The sequence below is a fragment of the Giraffa tippelskirchi genome, chromosome 5, assembly GCF_054371585.1.
Source record: "Giraffa tippelskirchi isolate mGirTip1 chromosome 5, T2T-mGirTip1v1.2.pri, whole genome shotgun sequence".
Taxonomy (NCBI): Eukaryota; Metazoa; Chordata; class Mammalia; order Artiodactyla; family Giraffidae; genus Giraffa; species Giraffa tippelskirchi.
The window spans coordinates 92,989,327-93,007,834 of NC_137279.1; the positions used below are offsets into that span (position 1 = coordinate 92,989,327).

Consider the following 18,508-nt stretch of genomic DNA (forward strand, 5'->3'; position numbering starts at 1 on the left):
CCACACTGGGTGCTCCTCTTGGCAGGTCGATTCTTGTGCCTTCAACTGAGGCTGCAGTGCCTGCCTCCACTCAGGGCGCCTGGGACCTAAGACACCCCCCCCCCCATGTCCAGCTTTCTTGGACTGGTCCTTCTCTCCCTCCCCCCACCCCGACAGCCCGCCCCCAGGTCCCCTGTCGGTGAGTTAAAATTAGCTCAGTGCCCAGACTAAAAATAGCCCCTGCCCAGCCCTGAGGCTGCTGGGCTGGGGGAGGGGAGTCCCCGAGGGAGGGGACGATGGTGGGAACCAGGGGTTTGGGGAGTGATCCTGCCAAACAGTACTTTGAAGGGAGGAGGAGGAGGATGGGGATGGGTCCAGGTCCGGCCTGTGCCTTTGAGAGCAGACCCTAGAACTCCATGGTGAGGGCGTGGGAGTGGGAGCAGAGAAGGGGTAGAGAGAATGGAGAGCAGAGAGGAGCCAGGGAGCAGTGGGTGGGAAGCTGGGCGAGTGAGAATTGGACTGTGCAGGGTCAGGGAGAGGGGCCCTGCCTTGGCCCAGACTTTGAGGGGAGGGGAATGCCCCCAACTCCAGGACTAGTGCAGCGTTTGTGAAGAAAGGGCTCTGCATACCCCTGAGGCTGCAAACCCCAGGACTCCTGCCTAGACCCCACCTCTCAGTGGTCCCTGAGTTCACCTTCCCACTCATCTTCCAGATCCCCCACCCAGCCTGTGTCTGTGCTTAGAGAGAGTGGCTTGGAAGGTTGTGAGCCCTGGAGTGGGGCAGGAATGGAGGCAGCGCCCAGGGTGTTGAGAGGGCTCCTGGGCCTTATGCTTACCTCCATCCACCCACTCTCATGGCCTGCCTGCCCTCAAGTCTAGACCTAGCCAGAGCCCCAAGAGCTGAGATGCTCTGTCCCAGGCCAGGCCTGGGCCCAGTCCTGGCCCCTGAAGGTCTCCCTGGCTCTCCCTGCCCTCCCCTTGTCTGTCTCTTGGTGGGACTGCAGGTTTTCAGGGTGGGGATGGAGTCCTGTCGAGTTATGCCCCCATGCCCAGCCTAGCATCAGGGTGCTGCAAACAGTTGTTGAACCTGCCTCTTGTTCTCTACCCACCTCTCTCTGAATCTTTGTCTCTGGTCTCCTGCCTCTCCCTCTCTCCTCTGGCTTGCTCTCTCTCCCTGTCCACCTCTGCCACTCACTCTGCCTTCCTCTTGGACTCTACTTCTTTTTCTGTGTCTCTTTTCCTGCGTCTGTGCGTCTGTTCCCCCTTTGCCACCCCCCTCTGTGTCTGCCTCACCCACGCCTCCTCCCTTGTTAGTGAGCAGGCTGCTTGAGGCCGCCTGACTGTGGGGGTGACAGGTGGATTGGATTGTCACCCCCTCCCCCAGCGCCTGCTGCTTATTTCATGCCCTGCAGCCCAGCCACAGGGAAGGGGCGGGAGGAGGGATGACAGCTGTCTCCAGCGCCTCTTGCCTTCCCCTCCAGTCCACAGCCTGCAGCCCTGAGCAGCCTGGGAGGAAGGGATGAAGGGCCTGCTTAATGAGAGTTGCCTTTCTCACTAGGGAAGAGCAGGGGTTTGAAGCCCATTGCTCTGTGACGGGGGCTGCTCACTCAGCCTCTCTGGGCAGCTGCTCCATTTTGACTTGCGCTGGTGTGGCAGCTATGAAAGCAGATGCTCTGCAGTGCCTCCAAGCCTCTGGGCCACTGGGACGGAGGATGGATCTGGGTGGAAGGGGAGCGTGGAGGTAGGTGGTCCCCTGACAGCAACAGGAGAGAGGAGGTGGGGGTTACCTTTGGAAGGCGCCTGTCCTGCACCTCCCCCAGGAAGGGCAGCCCTGCTGCAATGGCAGCTCTGAGAGGCTGCCCTGACCGCTCCCCCCACTCCTCCAGCTGGCCCCAGGCCACCCTCACACAGGAACTGAGATAGCATCATTCTGAAACCCGAGAATGGTTTGAATATTGCTCAGGTACCAAGAGGTGTTACATTGGGGGAGGCAGGGGCCTGTTATTTCTCCCATGCCCCCTCCAAACCAAGACCCCCTTTAGGGTACACTTTATATATTATTTGCACCTCATTTGCCTGTCAGTACAACCTGCATGTTCCTGTTGGGTCTGTGGCCCAGCAGAGAAAACTGGTTGTCCATGGGGTCCTCCTGGAACCCCATTCATGTCTGGTCCCCTCACTCAGCCTCTCCTCCTTGTCAAGAGTGTTGTGAGAGAAGCCTCCTGCCCTCTTTGCACTCCACTAGCAAAGGTTTCTCTGCAGCCACCCTTCTCCACAGTGGGTCCTCGCCTGCCTCCCTGGGGCTCAGCTTGGCTGCCATCCCCCTCGTCCTTCGCTCCTTCTGTCTCTGTGGGGTGAGGCTCTCTCTCTGTCTGCTCCCACTTACTCCCCAGGAGGTCCACTCTGCCCAGTCCTGTCCTCCCAGCACTACCCAGAGTAGGTGAATCAGAGTCAGCTGGAGCCTTTGAGGGGGGACTTTCAGTGACAGCGATGCTGCCAGCCCGAGTCATAGCTGTGGCCTGAGGTCAGGACTGAGTGGGCCCTGGGGCCATCGGAACAGAAGGGCCATCCTGGACAACTCCCTGTCTCCATAGCAGCTCTCCACCCTCCCAAGCCTTTGGCCTCCAGGAGAAGCAGCCAAAAGCCAGGTCATCTGGGAGGGCTTCCTAGAGGAGGAGTGACTAGAGAGGGGAAGAGAAATGGGGCTGGGCTGGGCGAGGAAGAAAAGGCTCACATCTGGATAACAGATGCTCAGGCCTCTGGCTCCTGGCAGTTGGTTAGGTAATTAGGCAGAGGGCTAATTAAGGCGGTCCAGGTGTTCATTAAAATTTCCCTAATTGGCTAGGAGGGAAGCTTGGACAAGGTAGGCCTCCATACCTTGGATAGGGTCAGTTTAGGGTTCATCGTGCCCACCCAGGCCCCAGCCAGCCCTTTTACCAAAGTAAAGGCTGAGTTAATGTTTTTGCCCCCAAGCTTTCCAAGACTCTGCAGCAATGTGGAATGGATGGATAGCAGAAGGGGAAAGAGAAGAGTACAAACTGAGCCTGCATTATGGGAGGGCTCCTGGTTAGATAGGAAGAAGGACTGCCCGAGGTAGGGGCATCTTCTCCTTGGGCAGCGTTAGCACAGAGGTAGGAGTGGCAATGGGGAAGGGGCCACGGGCACCTGGAGTTATAACAAGTGCTTTGGGCTACCTTGGCAGGGACTGGGGGTAGATGAGGCCTGGCCTTTTTAACCCTGACTTTCCTCTGTCAGCGGAGGCTCAGTGGGTCTCTGTGCCTTCCCTGTCTTCTCAGTCCTGATCCCTCTTGTATCCCAGCTCCCCCAGCATGAGGCGGGGGTGGGGGGGGCGGTGTAGGAGATCAGCCAGGGAGCTGGTTGCCAGGCGACAGTTGCCTAAGCAACCCCATCCTCTCCATCTCCATGTGCTCAGGGCTGCTCCTTAGAAGACTTCAGAGTCTCACCCTCTGTACCAACCAACCTGAGAGTAGGGAGGGTTGAGGACTGAAGTGGCACGGGTGGTTGGGGGGTAGATGGTGTCCAAACAGGCAGGCTATAGGTGCAGGTGGGAGAGGAAGAGTTGTGTTTCCACAGAGCACAGAGTGAGGGGAGCTGGTCCTACAGCAGGACTAACGGAAATTAGGCCCCGGGAAGAACTTCTCACAGGGTCACAGCAATAAAACAGCGCTTCCTTCCTTTCAACAGACATTTCTCGAGCTCCTCGTCACAGGGGATAGAGTGGTGAAGAATACAGACGTGGTTCCTGCCCTCATAAAGCTTCAGTCCTATAGGGCAGCCAGGCATTAAACAGAAGCACAGAATTATGATTATTTACATTCATGATAGGGTTCCCTGGTGGCTCAGCTGATGAAGACTCCGCTCGCAATGCGGGAGACCCCAGTTTGATCCCTGGGTCGAGATCCGCTGGAGAAGGGATAGGCTACCCACTGCAGTATTCTTGGGCTTCCCTGGTGGCTCAGCTGGTAAAGAATCCACCTGCAATGGGGGAGACCTGGGTTCCATCCCTGGGTTGGGAAGATCCCCTGGAGAAGGGAACGGCTCCCCACTCCAGTATAATTCCATGGACTGTATAGTCCATGGGGTTGCAAAGAGTCGTACATGACTGAGCGACTTGCACACACACACACATTCATGATAAGTGCTAGAAAGAAGACATTAGAATACTATGAGAGTCGGTAATTTTGGGAGGACCTAAGGAAAGAAGTTAGATTGTAGGAATGACTTTTCTGAGGATCATGAGAGCAAAGAGAGCATGGACCATAAGCTGAGAGTGGTTATATCTCAGCAAAAATTTGCTGGTGAACAAAAGGTGGAAAGAATGAGGTAGTAAAAATAGGAGAGGGACAGAGGTGGATGCTATAAGCCAGAGGAGGGTTATGGTGACTGCATTTACCAGTCTAGATTGAGGCTTTCAAGGCTAGGCCAGAGAATCCTGTTTTAAAAGCCCTCTTCTCGAAAAATTAAATTTTTAAGAAAGCCCTCTTCTTAGCCCTCCCTTGCCCTCAGTATTTCCTCCCCACTTTCCCTGCCAAGCCCATACCACTGCAACTCGGGAAAATGCAGCCTTTGGGTTGCACTGGAAGGCAGAGGAGTCGAAATCCTTGGAGTAGAGCCTTTTCAGTGTTTGGCAGAGATTGGGGTCACAGGCAAGGGATGGGATGGCTGGAGCTGGTTCTGGGTCCAGATGTCGACTCACTCAGCTCAGGGTTGATTGGTGATGTCCTAGGGCATGCGTGAAGGTGGACAGTAGGAGGCCCAGGGCCCATGGAGCACCCTGAGGGTAGGAAAGAGGGGAAGAGTGTTTGGGGATTTCTCCCTGGGGAGAGAGAGGGAGGGGTGGAGGGTCCTTCCTGGAGTGGAGAGGGAGCTACATTGTTTTCCAGAGATACCTGGACTCAGTAGAAGTGCTCTTTCCAGCTAGCTGAGCTAGGGAAGGCCTGAGGGAAAGTCCTGGTAATGGGAGAGAGTGGGGAGGGATATTCCTGGCTCCTTCCAAGTCCACAGAGTCCCTGCTGGCCCTCTCTGCTCCCCTCTATGGCCGAGGCTGAACTTCGGCATCTGCTGTGGAACCCAGGGGGCCACAGTTGAGTGGATATGTAAAGGCTCCAGAGAAACTCAGCAACCACTGAAATGGGGGCTGGGGAGGGGGTTCCATTGACACCTCTGTCCGGGTTGGGTTGGGGAGGTGATAGCCCACCCCCCTGGACACTGGTGGGCTCTCCTGCAGGGACTCTGCAGAAGGGGAACTCTGGAGGAGGGCTGGCATGTGGCCGGGACTCCTCCCAGGACCCTTTCAGAGTGACCTTAGGGGGCATGGGCCCCCTGCCACCGTCCCCCACTATTCCATCTCTGGACTCACAGAGCCAGAAGGGCCCAGGGGTCATCTTGTGCCTCCATCCTGTGCCCTTCCTGTCCCCGCCCCCTCCCCCACCGGCCTGTTAGTGCTGCCCAGCCTTGATGTGTTCCTTTTCTGGCTCGAGCACGGCTGCCATCTCTGTGCCTCCTTTCATCCCGTTACCTCTTGTTGTTCCGTGTGGGGCTCCATTTCCCTTCCTGGCTCTGGAATTGGAGCTCTTCAAGCAGTGGGCCGTGATGGGTTTATAGGTGTACTGAGACGGGGATCCCTCTTCCTGGTGCCTGTGTCCCCCTGGCTGCCAGCAGCTTCTTTCCTATATGGCACTGATTTTACATTTTCTCTGCTGCTCCAAGTTGAGCAAGGTTGGGGGGCACTGCTCTTAGTCTGAACTTGGGTTCTAGACATGACCCATTCCTCTAGAGCAGGAGTGTGCAAACTATGACCCATGGGCCAAGTCTGGCCATGCCGCCTGTTCTTAAAAATCTAGTTTGATTGGGGGCACAGCCACACTCATTCCTTTAATTGTGTTGTCCGCAACTGCATTCACGCTGCAGTGGCAGAGTTGAGTAGTTACAATGGAGACTGTATGGCTTGCGAAGCCTGAAATACTTACGATTTAGCTTTTTAAAAGAAAAAACTCACAGACCTCTGGTCTAGAGGGTTCGTTTGTTTCTTTGTTTAAAGCAGCAGAATCCTTTCTTCAAGCCTGAAATTTAGGCCAAGGCCCACTGAGTAGAACAGATTGGTGTCCAGGAGCCCTGGTTGAGGGGAGATAGGGCTTCTCAGCCTGAGCCCTACTCTGGGAATCCAGGCTCCAGGGCTCCAAGTCAGGTGTGAGGATCACTGCTCTGGACCTGCACTGGTATGTTCTTGAGCCAGGGGCGCAGACACACTGGCATTCTGGTAGCAGGTACCCCGTGCGAGCTGTTCACACCTTTGGCTGTTCTCTGCACCAGGCTCCATATGGGAACCACCATCCTTGGCCAGTGGGGCAGCCGGGGAGCCCAGGTGTCTCTGCTCTGGGTGAGCTCCGGGAAGAAAGGAGGGCCTGAGGCATTCTCGAAGACCCAGACCCTTAGAAGTCAGGGAGCTTCCTGATGGTATTCTGTCTGACCTAAAACCTGAGGGCAGCAGTGATGGTGTGGGGAAAGCCTTTAGCAGAGTCCTGGGCCTGAGTGAATTCTAGCTTGTGCTTGGCTGTGGCATGCCATCGCCTCAGGTCGCCACCATTTCCTCAGTTTGTGGATGGGGCTCAGATGCTGCCAGCCTCTCACAGGGGTGCCATGAGCCTGGCTGGTGTGCCTGAGGAGCTGGGCTGTGAGCCTGGCCAGTGTGCCCAAGGAGCTGGGCTGTGGGTTGCCACGGCTGACAGTCCTCTTGTAACCCTCCCCACCCAGGAGGCTGTGCAGAAAGTGTCCTGCAGACCATGAACTGAGCGCTGGTCCAAGACCGTTCATGAGCACAGTGTAAGGTGTGCCGAGACCCGCCACCCAGCAATCCCCTCCCTTTCCTGGCACTGAGGATCCCCAGAAAAGATGGGGAGGAAAAAGATTCAGATCCAGCGAATCACCGATGAGCGGAACCGACAGGTGAGGGGATCCTGGAGCCCCACAGAGTGGTTGTGGGCAGGGAGCTGGCCTCTGCCTCCACTCCTTCTAGCCACTCCAAGAAGGCTTCCTGGAATAAGGGGGCTCTGGAGTCGATTATGGAAGGGCAAAGGCTGAGTTGGGAGAAGGGGAACCCCCATCTCCCTGCATCTCTTAGAGTCTTGTGTCCTAGAACTCACCTGCTGCTGCGGCCAGGCAGACCTGTGTCCCTCCCATATTCAACATGCAGGCCTCAGAACATGCCCAGGCACTTCTCCTTTCACAGGATGAATCCCTCCCCTCCTCCTATCCCAAGGGAAGAGCGTGGAAGCTCTTGTCGTCTGCTTCCCTAACCTCTTCATAGCCTCCAGCCCAGAGGTGTGGAGTTCTGTCCATCTGAATTCTCTGCCTTCAGTGAATTAGCTCCGGGCTGTGTCTTGGCCATGTGTTGGCAGAGAGGTGCTGACCTGTTCCTTCCCCAGACCGGGGCCCCTAAGAAAGGGCTGTGTTACCCTGAGGCAGGGGCTATGTCCAGCTGCCTGTGGGTAAGACTTCTGGGCAGCCCTTGACTGAGCCATACCTGGCCGCCCACCCATCCATCTACAGGTGACATTCACCAAGCGGAAGTTCGGGCTGATGAAGAAGGCGTACGAGCTAAGCGTGCTCTGTGACTGCGAGATCGCGCTCATCATCTTCAACCACTCCAACAAGCTGTTCCAGTACGCCAGCACGGACATGGACAAGGTGCTGCTCAAGTACACGGAGTACAATGAGCCCCATGAGAGCCGCACCAACGCCGACATCATCGAGGTGGGCCCACGCGCGCAGACCCCCCCTCCCCTGCCTGCAACTGCACACCCCACACCCATGCACACACATGTGTACACCTGCCCCTTGAAGCCCCCTCACCTGTGTGCACACACATATAAACCCACATCCTCTCACACAAACCCCGGGCCCGAGAAGGAAGGAGGGCAGCAAGGTAGCTGTCAGCTGGGGCTGCCCACTCAGCCCACGCCCACCCAGCACTCTCTGAGCCATTTTCTTCACATCTGTCAGGTATAACATGACATCTCTGCTCTGTCTTCTCTCAGATTCTCTCTCTTTTTTCTTCCTTCTCCATCTTTTGATATGCTGCTGCATCTGATTCTTCTTTCTCTGTCTCGTTCTTTGTTTCCATCTCTCCTGCTCTGTCTTTGTCCCTTTGTGGGTCCCTGTGGCTCTGTTTTCTGTTTCAGAGAGAGCCGACGTGATGAACCATTAAAGGACATGGGCTTTGGAATCCAGCTCTGGCCTTTACTGGTTGTGTGGCCTTGGGCAGGTGGTTTAGCTTCCCCAAGCCTTGGTGCCCACCCCCACGAAATGGGGCCAGTACTTGCTTTGAAGAGTGTTGTGAATTGATTGAGACAGCCCAGTTTCTGCTTCTCACACTGGGGGTTCAGGACCTGTGCCGATGAAGAGGGTGCCTGGGAAGCCACAGGCCTTCCTTCCTGGAGCAAGACTTTATTTCAACAGATATGGAGGAAATCCCTTTATTTTTATATTAGAGAAAACAGATTTACACTAGACTAGAAAGTAAAATTTACATTTATTTCCAAGACAAAACAAGTATCTGTGAAGATGTTTTGAGAATGGAGAGGGCAGCCTGGGGGTCTCCTCTAGACGTACCAGGTGTACATGCCCTGCTTTGTATGAATGCATGGGAGAAGCATGCGCCTTTGGTCAAGGACAGCGCACAAGGTGGGGCATGGTAGGAACTCAGTAAATGCAAAGAAAGATTTTGCCTTTCTCCCTCTTATTCTTCTCCCTCTCTGTCTCAGTCTCTACTTCTCTCTTCCTTTCTTTTTTTAGACAGAGCCCAGGAATTGAGTCAGGCCGTCAGCCCTGGAGCTGTCTTCTCCTGGGGAACCCTCTGTGCCTTCTGGCCGGGGCTCACCTAAGGGTGCACAGGCGCCGGCTGGCTCAGAGCACTGGTCCCTCAACCCATCCCCCAGAAATCCCCCGCTCCACCTGTCACCTGGGAAGCAAGTCTCCACCACCAACCACATAGTCACACAGTGCCCTAGGAGGGGTGGGTCACCTTGAGGGGAGGGGGCTGAGAACCCTGAGGTGGGGAGACAGTAGGGGAGTCTTAGGGAAGGGCTGGAAGGAGCGCCAGAGGGCAGGCAGGGGAGGACCCTCAGCCCTGCTGATGGTAGTGGTGCGGTTACAGACCCTGAGGAAGAAGGGCTTCAACGGCTGCGACAGCCCGGAGCCCGACGGGGAGGATTCGCTGGAACAGAGCCCCCTGCTGGAGGACAAGTACCGGCGCGCCAGCGAGGAGCTGGACGGGCTCTTCCGGCGCTATGGGGTGAGCCCCACTCACTCTCTCTCTGTCGGCCCCCCTCCCGGCCCGTTCCCCCCCCAGGCGCTGCACAAGAAGCACAGGGAATGTGAGAGCCCTGAGGTGGACGAGGTGTTTGCCCTGACCCCCCAGACGGAGGAGAAATATAAAAAGATAGACGAGGAATTTGATAAAATGATGCAGAGTTATAGACTGGCCGTGAGTAGTCGCATGGAGGAGAGCCTCCCTGTGGTGCATGGTGTGGCTTTGCGCCCCGCCCCGGCCCTCCGCTGCCTCTGGTGGATGTTCTGCTCTGAGCCGTGTGGGGCTGTTGGTGACCACTGAGGAACCTCTGACCTCGGTTGTGATAAACCCGTGACCCTTGTCATGGACCATAAGCTGGGAGAAGCCTGGAGTGTCCCCCTAAGCAGCAAGAAGTGTGTAGATGGCCTGAGATCCTTAGATGACTAGAAAGTAGAGAATGTGCTCTTTGTCCAGATCTGTTTTGGGGAGAGGCCCCTCTCGGCCTGCTCTGACACCCCAGCCCAAGATACTCAGTCACACTGTTGAGGGGAGGCAGAGATTGCTGAAGGGGAAGAAAGTGAGGTGGGTGAACACCCTCTATAGCAGGTGGACGGATGGGAGACGACTAGTGAGGTGACGTCCTGACCCACGCGCTCGTCCTTAACAGCTCTGTGTGTGAGTTGGGGTCTATACTCAGGGCCTCTAACCTGCTCTCTGTGTGTCCTGCCTGGCTGAGGACTAACCCACCTCCACTAGGAGGGTTCTAGGTGTCCCGGGTCCATCTGCAGTGAGCAGAGTCTTCTTCTCATTCTCTGGGCTGGAACTGGATCCCAAAGCACTCCAGCCTGCGTACTTCCTTGGTGGGAGGGGCAGGCATGATTCCAGGGGGGCCCAGGGCAGAGAGATCAAGCTGCTGCTGGCCGTAGGACACACAGCCCAGAGACTAGAGGAACCCCGGCCTGCCCTCCCAGGCTAAGGGGTCACCCTGGCCTGACCCTGCCTCTCCATCTTCTGTCTAGTCAGCTGTCCCGGCCCCCAACTTTGCCATGCCCGTCACGGTGCCCGTGTCCAATCAGAGCTCCCTGCAGTTCAGCAACCCCAGCGGCTCCCTGGTCACCCCTTCCCTGGTGACATCATCCCTCACGGACCCACGGCTCCTGTCCCCCCAGCAGCCAGCACTACAGAGGAACAGTGTGTCTCCCGGCCTGCCCCAGCGGCCAGCCAGTGCAGGTGAGTGATCTGATAGGCGGGTAGGTGAGGTGGCAGTGAGGTGTGGTGAGGACTTGGGGATTCCATTTTCCACCATGACTGTTTCACGTCCCCCACTGCAGCACTCTCCCATGTATGTGGCTCCTGAGGGAAGGGACTGCGATTCCTCTCCCTGCTCAATTCCCAGGACTCACCCTGGAAGGGGGCATCCTGTCAGCTCATGGTTCTTTTTCCTCCAGGGGCCATGCTGGGGGGAGACCTCAGCAGTGCTAACGGAGCCTGCCCCAGCCCTGTCGGTGAGTAAAGCTGCTCTTCTGTCTGGGAGTGGGCCAGAGTCTGCCTACTCAGTGGCTTCAGGTGTCCAGGGACCAGGAGGGACCTAGGTCAGAGAAGAGAAAGATCCCAGGACCTGAGCTGGTTGTATACAGAGTCTCAGGATTTTTAAGCCTCTGGATTTTTTTTGTCTGTAGCAGTGATTGGTGCGGATGATCAACAAAGATTTAGGCTTAGGGAATTCTGGGCAAACTGAGAACTCACCAACATTTCCAGTTGGAGGAAAGGTTAAAGGGTTTTCCATTTGAGTTAGGGGTGTCTGGTTGGGGTCTGGAAGATATGAATATCTGACATTGCCGACAATAGAGGCATGGACTCACATACACTCTCACACACAGACATTCTCACTCTTACGGGAATATCCAGACAATAGATGTGCACTTGTGAGAACACATCTATGTGCCACGGAAGAAAGGCTGCTCCCTCCATGTCCCCCCACCCCCAGCAGCTGACAGCCCCTCCTGCCCTGTGCCGTTGTCCGCTGGTGACTGTGACTTCGAATGTCACCATTGACGTCACCCTGACATTCCTGCCATTCCCGAAGTGATCCGGGAATTGGGATGGAGGCGGCCACACACTTCAGGGAAGCAGTGTGCTCTCAGGAGACAGAGCAAGGTGACACTTCTGATTGTGGTCCTCCCACATCTCTGGGATTTAGAATTCCCCACCTAGAATTCCCCAGGCACCATGTACTACCTCCTTGGCAGTAGTTGTGTATGGGGCAGGAAATGGGTGAATACCCCTCCCCCCGCAAAGAAAGGGCCAGAGAAACGTCTGCAGACCTTAAGGGGACAGTGATCCTTGTAGACCCTCAAGCACAGCAGTAGAAAATGGTTGTGTGGCTCTGGACACATCACACCTCTGCCAAGCGGGCTTTGTTTCTGCTTCTGTAAATATGGCTAATGATACATGTCCTGTCCGTCTTGCAGGGTTAGTGTGAGGATTAAATACACTGAGATGTATGTGAAGGCCCTGTGTTGGTTATGGAGTGTGGAACAAGTGTAAAAGATGGTTATTCTGCTTGTTATTACCAGTCTAATTATGCGGGCAGCTATGTCACCAGCCCACTAGTTCCAGTAACACCACCATGACAAGTTCATGGTGCATCTTTCCCAGCATTCCCAGCTCAAGGCAAGGGGAGCAGTCTGAGTATTGATTTGATCTTGTGACCAGGATCCTCACTGAGTCTTAGCTTTCAGGCTGCTACCCTTGTACAACCTGTGTCTTTATGGGCCCGGTTGGGGGCAAGTGCTGGACTTCCTGTCATCAGTGACCAGCTCCTACCACCCAGCCCCATCACATGTAGCTTGGAGGCATGGGGATGAACCTGATGATTGAGGAGTAAGGGGGTGTTCTCCCCCTATTGCCAAGACAAGGTGGTTTTAGGGGAAAATTAGAGGACTCAGCCCTTACTCAAAACCTGAGCATGATTCTGAGAAGTTCTGGGTAACAGGCCTTCTGGCACAGCTAATAAGGATAAGTGGTAGGTCCATGTTTTTCCTTTTACCCCTTTCTCTTCACCTCTCCAGGGAATGGCTATGTCAGTGCTCGGGCTTCCCCTGGCCTCCTCCCTGTGGCTAACGGCAACAGCCTAAACAAGGTCATCCCTGCCAAGTCTCCACCCCCACCCGCCCACAGCGCCCAGCTTGGAGCCCCCAGCCGCAAGCCTGACCTGAGGGTCATCACTTCCCAGGGAGGAAAGGGGTTAATGCATCACTTGGTGAGTGGGGTGTTTGGACCAAGGGGCAGGGGCTGAGGAATGAGAGAGTGGGGAGGGAGGACAAAGCTGATCTCCAGTGGAAGAGGTGAAAGTTAACTAGCAGCTAGGACTTCCCGAGAGAATGTGGAATCGTGGCTTTTTATGAGCTCTTCCTCCCAAAGGGCCTTACGAGAGGTTGGAACACAGAATTACTAGCCTCATGGGTGGTGAAATGGGACACAAGGTGGGAGAGAAGGTTCCCTGATGATAACAGGAGGATGAGAGGAGGACTTGCCGTCACAGCAGAGGGATGTGGGTTAGCCTGTAAGGATTTCCTCACTGATGGGCTCTGAGATATAGCATCTTCAGAGATCAGTCAGGATGGTGAAGAGCTCTGTCATTATGGGCCAGAGAGCTGCCCTGCTCTGATGCAGAGAGGTAGATGGGATAGCCATGGGGGCAGGGGTGTGAGGGAAGGGCAGAGGCCAGAGACTGAACCATCCCCTTGGTTTTATTTCTGCTCCCAGACTGAGGACCATTTAGATCTGGTAAGTGAGGCTGTGAGATGTTTGCTGTGGCTTTGAATCCTGGGCCAACCTATTGCTCTGTGGTCCCCCAGCATGGAATATGTGTGTGCCTTTGTCCTTTCGCCTGTGTGTGTGTGCGTGTTGTTTGGTTATCTGCCAGGAGTTGTGCTCAGTGCCAGATGGGATACAGAAGTGAGTGGGGAGGGGGCAAGGGGTTACACATGCATGTGTGTGTACCTGAGTGTCTGTGGACATCTTCATGTGATGTTGCGTTCGTGCAGACTCACCTCTCTGCGTGTGTGTGCACATGTGCACGAGAGTGGAGCGGGTCTGCCCCAGGCCTCAGAGGTCCCATCTCGTTGTGTCCCAGAATGCCTGCGTTAGGCCCCTGCCCTCTGACTCTCCTCAGGCCCACCCAGGACAGGGCCCTCCAGTGAGTGCCAGCCAGACAGGAAAATCGGCTTTCTAGGGGAAGCCGAGGCCAGGCAAGGCCAGAGTTGTCCTTGGTTGTGGGCTTCCCTGCCTCCCCCGTCTCCATGTGCTCCTTCCTGCATACAGGCACTCAGAGGCGCACACAGCCACTCTTTCTCTCTCACACGTGTACACACTTACATATTCACCCTCAGCCAGAGTGGGGCGGGGGCTCCTCCCTCCCCAACTCTCTGATGGGAGGCCAGAGAGGCTGGAAAAGGCAGGCAGGCTTTGGCGGCCAACACGGCGGCAGTTTCGGCCCCAGTGTGGAGTTGGAATAAACAAGTGACTCAGCGGCAGATGGAGCTGACAGCCCCACACACGTGTGTGCGTACACGCAGGCACACGCCACGCCAGGCCCCGCATTTCCTTCGCACATGCCAGCGTGTTTCTAGCAGGTTGTGTGCTGCAGTGTGACTGATGGAGGGACTTGCCAGGAGAAGAATGGAGATGGGGCCCTAGCTGGCGTTGGGGCCACAGGGCCAGCATGTGTACCTTCCCCTTTGCACATGTGTCGGTGGGAGTACATCTGTGTGTGCACTTTTCTCTCTGTGGATTTCAGCGTCTCTGTATGCACCCTTGTGTGTGTTTATCTCTCGGGCCTCCATGTTGAGGCATCCCACCTGGGCCTTGGAATGGAGCCTGGATAAAGCAGCCCACCCATCTTCCACCTCTGACAGTCTGTTTTCTCCTGCAGAACAATGCCCAGCGCCTTGGGGTCTCCCAGTCTACCCACTCGCTCACCACCCCAGTGGTTTCCGTGGCAACACCAAGTTTACTCAGCCAGGGCCTCCCCTTCTCCTCCATGCCCACTGCCTACAATACAGGTGAGTGTTCATGTTACATGTAGCCAGGTGCAGTTGGCCTCTGGGCAGGGGTGGGACCACAGAGGGAACACAACGTATTCTCTGGGGGCTGCCCCAGTTTGAGGAAGGCCGTTGATTTGGGGGAGCCCCCAAGAAGTCGCACCCCGTTCCAGTATTCGTGGCTGGAGAATCCCATGAACAGGGGAGCCTGGTGGGCTATATAGTCCATGGGGTTGCAGAGTCAGACATAAACGAACACACACACACACACACACACACACACACACACACATACATAAACAAACACACACACACACACACACACACACACCACCTAATTAAGGGTGCCAGATTTAGCAAATAGCAATATCAGATGCCATTCACGTGGTGATGGTGTTCCTGGAACTGTCTCTAAGACATACTTACGTAAAAATTATTATTTCGTCTGAAAAATCAAATTTAAGTGAGTGTGAGTGTCCCTTATTTTTAAATAGGACCTGATGGAGAAGGAGAGCCCTGTCCTTCAGCAGCTCCCATCTGAGGTGGGCTGACCAGTTGGGTGACTCAGGCTGACCAGGTCAGGGAGCAGGGAGGCAAGCACGGCCAGGTCCAGGAGGAGGAGGGTGAAGAAACGAGAGAGAGGGAGGGGGTGGAGGCCCGAGAGGAGGCATGGTTAGGAAGATACATCCAGCTTCCTGGGAAAGCCAAGTAGGGACTCCAGGGCAAGGTGGAGGAGGAAGAAGCGGGCTGTCACCCTGATGCTGGCTTGGTGGAATGATGACGGGGGAAGGGAGGAGGAAGTCTGATGAAGGTGGGGAAGGGGATCTGAAGGTGACGTGTCACTTGGTGACATGAGAGAGGTCTCTGGGTAGAAGAATTCAGAAAGGACGCCCAGTGCTTGGACTGTCTTGGGTCCCCAGGGCTGTCCTGGCCTCTGTCATCCACTCACACCCTCCCAGGAACAGTCTGTGACAGAACATCCTCGCCTGCATTCCAAGCTGCTGCGTCAGGAAGGACTTCCCAGTGCAGAAATGCCTTGTCACCTTGCTTCAGAGCATCTGTGTGGCTGGGACCCTGGTCTGTTTTTCTCACTGAGGCGAGCCTCTCATGTTCCCCAGCTTCTCTGAGCTGTGAGTGACTTGCATCAGGGCTGTTCTGCAGTGAAATCAGACTAGACCAAAGACAGCTAAACTTCTCCCCACTCTCCAAGCCTCCATTCCAGAGTTGAATCATGCTAGGTAGGTCCCAGATATCAGTACAGAGAGCCACAGAATCCCACCTCTTCCCTGTGTGTAAAACTCCAGAACCCAGCCCTGTGTGTAGGAAAGGCCCTTAGGGCAGGTGAAAAAGCTGGAGGGACTGTCTCATGTTGAGGGGCATGTGTGTTGGGGTCCAGAGTTTATCACCTAGGTGTCTGTGAAGTCTGTTGTCCCTTGCTTATGCTCCTGTGTGTGTACACACTCCTAAGTTATCATGTCCTTGGGCAGCTTTAGAGAGGACTGCTTCAGATGGCTGCACCCTTGGAGGCCAGTAGGAGTTCTCACCAGTGAGTTGTGGGTGGACAGGGGTCTCTGAGGCCCTTTTAGCCCTGGCAGCCAGGGTGGTTGGTAGAGGGCAGCGCTCAGGAACTGCTGTTTACTTGAGAATCCCATGGTGGTGGTTTCCTGCCATCTTCTCAGGTCCTTCACCAGTCTCTGTGGAGCAGGACGGAGGTTAGTCGGTGTCCGTGAACCTGAGACAGACACTTAGCAAAGCCAGACTTTAGACTCTATTTGTCAGTCTGGTAAGAAAGCAGATTCTGACCCTGGGCTGCCCTCGGAGCTCTGCTGGGAAGTATTTGGGCTTTCTCACATCCTCTAGAAAACCGGGGGCTCCAGTTCCTCCTGCTGCAGGAGCAGTTAAGTAGATTTCAGTTTAAACAGCAAGTGTTTTCAGATGACCCTCTGTATATAAACAGAACCCCAGTGAACACATTGCTATTTAGTTGTTCACTGTTTACAGTCCCTGGCCCCAGTCCAACTCAAACTGGGGGTGATCTGCCTCTGGTAATAATCACAGGTAAGGGACAGGCCTGGCCCCTTGTTGACACTGGTTGCAGAGGTCTGATTGTGGTCCTTCTAGGAGCAGACCAAGGGGCCGGGTGGGGAGTCAAGTCTATAGGTAGACAGGGCGGGAGTGTGGTGGGAAAGTGCAGGACTGGGGGTTGAGTCCCTACCATTCACTGGCTGGGGGCGTTGGGTAAGGCACCACGCTCCTCAGAGTTGGTTTCCTTATTTCTGAAATGAGTGTTGTAAAGAGTTGGTCCTCTGGGCTCCTGTCTGCCCTTGGTCTGCCTTTTAAATTTAAGTGTCTCAACACTCCTGGCTAACATTGTTGTAAGACCAGAGGCAAGCATGGATCATCTACCGAGTGAGAAATAAAGATAATAAAGAAGCCTGGGGTCTTGTCTGAGCTCCACCATTGGTTTTCACTGTGACCTGGGGAGAGTTCCTCAAACTTGAGGCTGCAGTTGCCTCATTGGTGAATTAATAATAACAGCAGGTAAATCTTGGGGATATTTACTATGTGCCAGACACTGTTCTCTAAGCTTCATGTGCATTAACTCGCTCAGTCCTCAAAGCAGCTGTGTGAGGCAGGCAGGTTTATTGCCTCCAGTTTACAGAGTGAGTTCACCAAAGTCACATGGCCTGTAAGTGGAGGTGGCCAGGAAGTTTGACCCCATGGCTCGCATCCTGCTCCTCGCTGTTCTGTTGCACAGATAATCCTGTCTTCCCTGCTCCAGAGGGCTGGAGCAGACAGCCCTTCAAGTGGTGTGGCAGGGGGCCGGCTGGCTGGTATGTCCTCCTCATCACACCACAGTGCTGTCGGCCCTGTTCCTCAGGGAAGACATTTTCTAAACAGTCCCAAGCAGGCTGTGGGATGAAATGCAACAGGGCTGTGTAAATTGTGAAACATTTCATGGTTCTGTTTGTTCTGTGACAGTGCAAACATCACAGTTTCTTCACTGAGACAGGCATTTTGGAAAACAAGAAGCGCCACCTCATGGGGAAATCCACCAGACCCCGGGCGGTTGTCCCGCAGGCCTGTTTCCCTCACCGGCCCTCCTGGGCAGCAGAGGTGTGTCCTCTTGAGTTTGTGGGTGCAGCAGCTGGAACCCTTGCTGCCACCTGTTCTGTGTGTTGGGAGTGAGGAATGGTGGTTCCAGTCGTCCGTTTCAGATGCGCCATTCACCTAGCCTTTCCCTCGACTCTCCTCTGTCTCAGAAAGGCACTTGGAACTTGGCAGTTGAAGAGATGACAGTTAGACATATATTAGACTTTCCCTACCTACTTTTTCCCCCTTTTTTTTTTTAAATTGGCATTCTAAAAGAGATACCTACACATGGCTGGGGAAAAAAAAGTTCAACACTTGTTTTAAAAAACCACCTCTCTTTTACATCCTGTTAAAAAGCAGCACCTCGTGGTTAAGATTTGGGCTTCTTTGAGTGCTGTCTTCACTGAGTTCATATGGGCTGATTTAATTATTCACAGCCATCATTAACAATTTCCCCTATCTTGACAGAACTGGAGGCGGCTCCCCAGGGCATGGGAGCCTCTCTCCTCTTTCGCACAGTGGGAAGCTTCCCCTCACTTTCCTCCCTTACCCTGTACAGATTACCAGTTGACCAGTGCAGAGCTCTCCTCCTTACCAGCCTTTAGTTCACCTGGGGGGCTGTCGCTCAGCAACGTCACTGCCTGGCAGCAGCCGCAGCAGCCACCCCAGCCACAGCCTCCGCAGCAGCCGCAGCCGCAGCCGCCCCAGCCACCCCAGCAGCCACAACAGCCACCTCAGCAGCAGCCCCACCTGGTCCCCGTGTCTCTCAGCAACCTAATGTGAGTCCTGGGGGCCGCCCTGCTGGAGTCTGTGGCGGGAGAGGGACCGGCGGGAAGAGGAGAGGCCTTCAGAGATCTGAGATCCCTTCAGGCTGTTGTCAGTGGACAGTATGGGAGCCACTAAGTGGCAGCCCTGGCATCCCTGGTGTAGGCCTGGGAGACCCACCTGAGCTTTTCCCCTAGCCAGCCCAGGGGTGGGGGGACCCCAGGCTGCAGAAGATGACATGTATTAGAAAGAAAACTAACATGATTTATCTTCCTTCTTTTCCCTTCTTGGCAACCCCCCCCCCTTTCTGGTCTCTG

The 18,508-nt window shown here is 55.1% G+C and overlaps 1 protein-coding gene across 13 annotated transcripts in view; it reads left to right on the forward strand.

Moving 5' to 3' along the window:
* MEF2D (myocyte enhancer factor 2D) overlaps positions 1–18,508 on the forward strand; it is a 37,034-nt gene that overhangs the window by 11,993 nt on the left and 6,533 nt on the right. For 4 of the 13 annotated variants that reach the window (XM_081494332.1, XM_081494328.1, XM_081494338.1 and 1 more), the window contains exons 2-10: positions 6,753–6,944; positions 7,548–7,751; positions 9,349–9,483; positions 10,308–10,518; positions 10,737–10,793; positions 12,360–12,550; positions 13,057–13,077; positions 14,225–14,354; positions 17,986–18,205. In XM_081494332.1, coding sequence (XP_081350458.1) covers positions 6,891–6,944; positions 7,548–7,751; positions 9,349–9,483; positions 10,308–10,518; positions 10,737–10,793; positions 12,360–12,550; positions 13,057–13,077; positions 14,225–14,354; positions 17,986–18,205 — 1,223 coding nt within the window. In that variant the 5' untranslated portion in view covers positions 6,753–6,890. Of the gene's footprint in view, positions 1–6,752; positions 6,945–7,547; positions 7,752–9,153; positions 9,292–9,348; positions 9,484–10,307; positions 10,519–10,736; positions 10,794–12,359; positions 12,560–13,056; positions 13,078–14,224; positions 14,355–17,985; positions 18,206–18,508 lie in introns of all 13 variants that reach the window. The other 9 variants (XM_081494335.1, XM_081494329.1, XM_081494339.1 and 6 more) reach the window with 4 other exon arrangements.